The sequence below is a fragment of the Plectropomus leopardus genome, chromosome 19 (genome assembly GCF_008729295.1).
Source record: "Plectropomus leopardus isolate mb chromosome 19, YSFRI_Pleo_2.0, whole genome shotgun sequence".
Classification (NCBI taxonomy): domain Eukaryota; kingdom Metazoa; phylum Chordata; class Actinopteri; order Perciformes; family Serranidae; genus Plectropomus; species Plectropomus leopardus.
The window spans coordinates 10168771-10172143 of record NC_056481.1 but is presented as its reverse complement, the minus strand read 5'-3'; the positions used below and the strand labels follow the sequence as shown (position 1 = coordinate 10172143).

The 3373-nt window shown below is 43.8% G+C and overlaps 1 protein-coding gene across 1 annotated transcript; it reads right to left on the bottom strand.

Annotated features, from left to right (window-relative positions):
- On the bottom strand, nt 1–2803 carry lrit1b (leucine-rich repeat, immunoglobulin-like and transmembrane domains 1b). The gene is made up of 4 exons (XM_042508391.1): nt 2682–2803; nt 1785–2245; nt 1198–1503; nt 1–1064 (listed from the first exon to the last, which is right to left on the bottom strand). Exons 1-4 carry the CDS (start codon nt 2801–2803, stop codon nt 1–3), a joined length of 1953 nt encoding a protein of 650 aa, XP_042364325.1.
- Between the last annotated feature and the right edge of the window lie 570 nt (nt 2804–3373).

The window sequence follows — 3373 nt, the reverse complement described above, 5'->3', positions numbered from 1 at the left end:
TTAGCAGAAATACTCGCTTGGTGGCCCCTCAGTTCTGGCTGTGGCCTCCGAGTCAACACTGGACCTCGCTGAGAGCAACCTGTTGGATTCGTCAGGATTTAGCCTGGTCAGGTACTCGCCCTCCATTCCTTTAGCTTTGGCCCCGGGCCCCAGGGTCTCAAACGTGACATATGAGTCTTGAATTTCCTTAGACTGTCGCCCCAGCAGCTTTTGGCAGCGCTTCTTTAGCGCCCCGCAGCACACAATTAGTGTCAGGGGGACAGCGATCACGCACGCCACAGTTATCACCACCACATTAATGAGCTTCTGAGTCCCACTGGCACTGGCCGCCTCATCTGTTGAGAAGATTACACACTGCTCCTTTTTCGGGATCAGGCCTTTGACGCAAACACAGGCAATGTACTTTGTCTTTGGTACAAGGCCATCAATGGTGATCCGGTTCTTTCCAGCGCCTACGTTAACCCGTCGCATGTCTCTCTCACCAAATACAGCATATAGGATGCTGAATTCTGTGGTGTTTGTGGCCGTAGGGGCTCGCCAGTTCAGAGAGACAGTGTGGTCGGTGTCGCCAATCACCTTCACAGAACGCACTATCCTTTTCTCCGGAGCTTGCTGTAAGGACGAGGCATTGGCGGCTAAGTTACTGAGAGCATCCACCTCCACCGGCTTCTGAGCTTCTGGCGTCTTGCCTCGTCCCTCCGAAGCACCATCAGAGACGCTGTAGCTCTCAATCTCGTACTTCCCAGTCACTCCTTTGCCATTGAGAGGCTCAATGATGGGCTGGGCCGCCGTGGTGGTTGGTGGAGGAACATATCTGGCAATAAGTTTCTCCTGGTATGCTGCTCTTCCAATGCCGCCAGGTTTCTTCCCCCTGGTTCTCTTAGAAACGCCACCACCTGCTTCTTCTGACCGAAAGGAATCTGTAATCACCAACGAGATAATGGCATCTGCGGTGCCCACAAAATTTGTTGCTTTGCACACGTATTTCCCAGAATCGCGGTAGGCGACTGCAGGCACACTGAGAATCGACCAAATTATGCCCTCCTTTGAAATCTCTTCCTGAACTGAAATGATAAACAAACAGATTAGTTAAACAGATTAGCACAAAAAGAATGTCTTTAATCTCACTGCCACTTTGACTTGGACAGAAATAGAGTTCTATTCTTGATGATTTGGATTTAGTTCAGCAGAACTCACCGGTGCCGTTCATTTTCTTGCCATCAGCACGGCTCCAGGACAGCTCAGGGATGGGGACTCCAACTGTGCCACAGCGCAGCAGGACATTGTTGCCCAGTGAGCTGCGTACACGAGCCACGGCCGTGTGCACCCGAGGGCCTTGGCACCTCTGCAGCTCCGCTTCGGTGAAAAGGACCCCTGACAAGCTCTCCGGATCGGCACACCGCAGCCTGGTGTCAATGAGAGCCACAGATGATGAAGGGGATTTCTGAAACTGTACCAGATCATACAACCGGCAGTCACACAGCCAAGGGTTGTCATGGAGACCTGCAGAGGAAAGCAAGTGTGACAATGGGCTGTCAGTGATAAGTCAAGCATCCTTGTATCAAATACTGGCACTACCATCTAGTATATCTTCCTTTACACAACACCAAGGAGTTACTTAAAGACCTGTTCTGACAACTTGACACACTGCTCACAATAACTAGAATTAGACTAATCCCTAACTCATCTTTAGATGCTTCAGGTGTCAAAGAAGTGGTTATCATGCAAGGCAGCTTAAAAAGAATACGTTCCCGTATCCTAATATATCACAGCTTGATCCTCACCGAGAATTAGCTTGGAGGAATCTGTGTCCTGGGATGGCTTCACACTCAACCACATGGTGAGAACGTCAGCAGGGACTGTCGTCAGAGTGTTGCTAGATAAGTCCAGATATGTGAGATTCTTTATGAACATGGTGGCATCAGCAAGGATGGTGGAGATCTTGTTGTTGTGTAAGTCAAGGAGCCTCAGGTTTGGCATGTCAGTCAGAGATTCCCAGGGGAAGGAGGTGAGGGAGTTGCCATCCAGCCGGAGCTCATCGAGGTTGTAAAGACCTCGGAAACTGTCAACGTTCAGCGAATTGAGTGAATTGAAAGACATCCACAGAAACTCAAGGTTGTTGAGGTAGTGGAAGTTGTCGCTTGAAATGCGTGAGATTGCTGTCTTTTCAATGCGCAGCTTCGATGTGTCAGTAGGGAAATTTGGAGGAATCACGGTGATCTCTGGATCGTTGCAAAGTACACTCCTGAAAGAAAAAAATTTTAATATGTGATTATATATTCTACAGTTAAAAGGTACAATATCAAAAGAACTTTTAAATTAGATAGGGTTGCAGAAGTGTATTTAATATATATAATTATATATATTTTCTGTCTTCGTTTTTGTAAAAAAAAAAAAAATCTAGCTAAGTATTTATTTGAGAAAAACGTAGTAACCTATTGTTCAGTAATCGTTTTTGGTAAAAAAAAAAAAATCTAGCTAAGTATTTATTTGAGAAAAACGTAGTAACCTATTGTTCAGTAACAAGCAAAGGAGATTAAAGGGCAACTCCAAGTTAATCCTCCACTATACTGAGTGACTGAACAGAAGAAAGCTGCAGTGAAAATCACTTTTGCACGGAAGATAGAAATAAAACACATGTAAAATTCAAACATAAACATTGAATTCAAGAAATTGCTTACCTTGCTTTTGATCCATCGCTTAACTTGTGGAAGAAGCAGCTGCATTGTGCAGGACATGAACGGCACAGCAAAGGAAGAAAAAGTAAAGCCAAACAAAAAGCAGCAGCAAAATGTCGCCTCATTTTTTCTCCTGCAAGCTACTAAATGCTATGCAGCTAAACTACAATTTAAAAAATAGACGCAATAGCTCCTGTTAATGAGACAAGGGATGCATTGTGGTGGTTTGCAAGCTCACAGCTCCATACTGCTGCGACTGGTCTGAATCCTGAGATAAAAAGGATAGGCAGGGATTAGCGGAGGACTTGGGTTATTTTCATTCACACGATTAGGCTATTGCTTCCTGGAAGCTGATAGGCTGCTTCATTTTTACTTCTATACTCAGGGGAATACTTCCTAATTGTTGATTGGATAGTTAATTATGGACACAACAAACTCTGTAGCATCTAAAGAACATGGAGGCTGCAGGTCAACAAAAATCTACCTACAATAAATGTAGTTAATTATTATGAATATTTTAAACATTAAACTGTTTTTTTTTTCCAAGTAGGAAAATTTAAAAAATTAGGATTTTTTGACAGATTTTTTTAAAATATATTTTTTGTGTTTTATGATTTTATTCTTCATAGATTTTTCTTTTTCAATTTTACCTTTTCAGTCGCACATATAATGAAAAATACTGGTGTAAACACTGT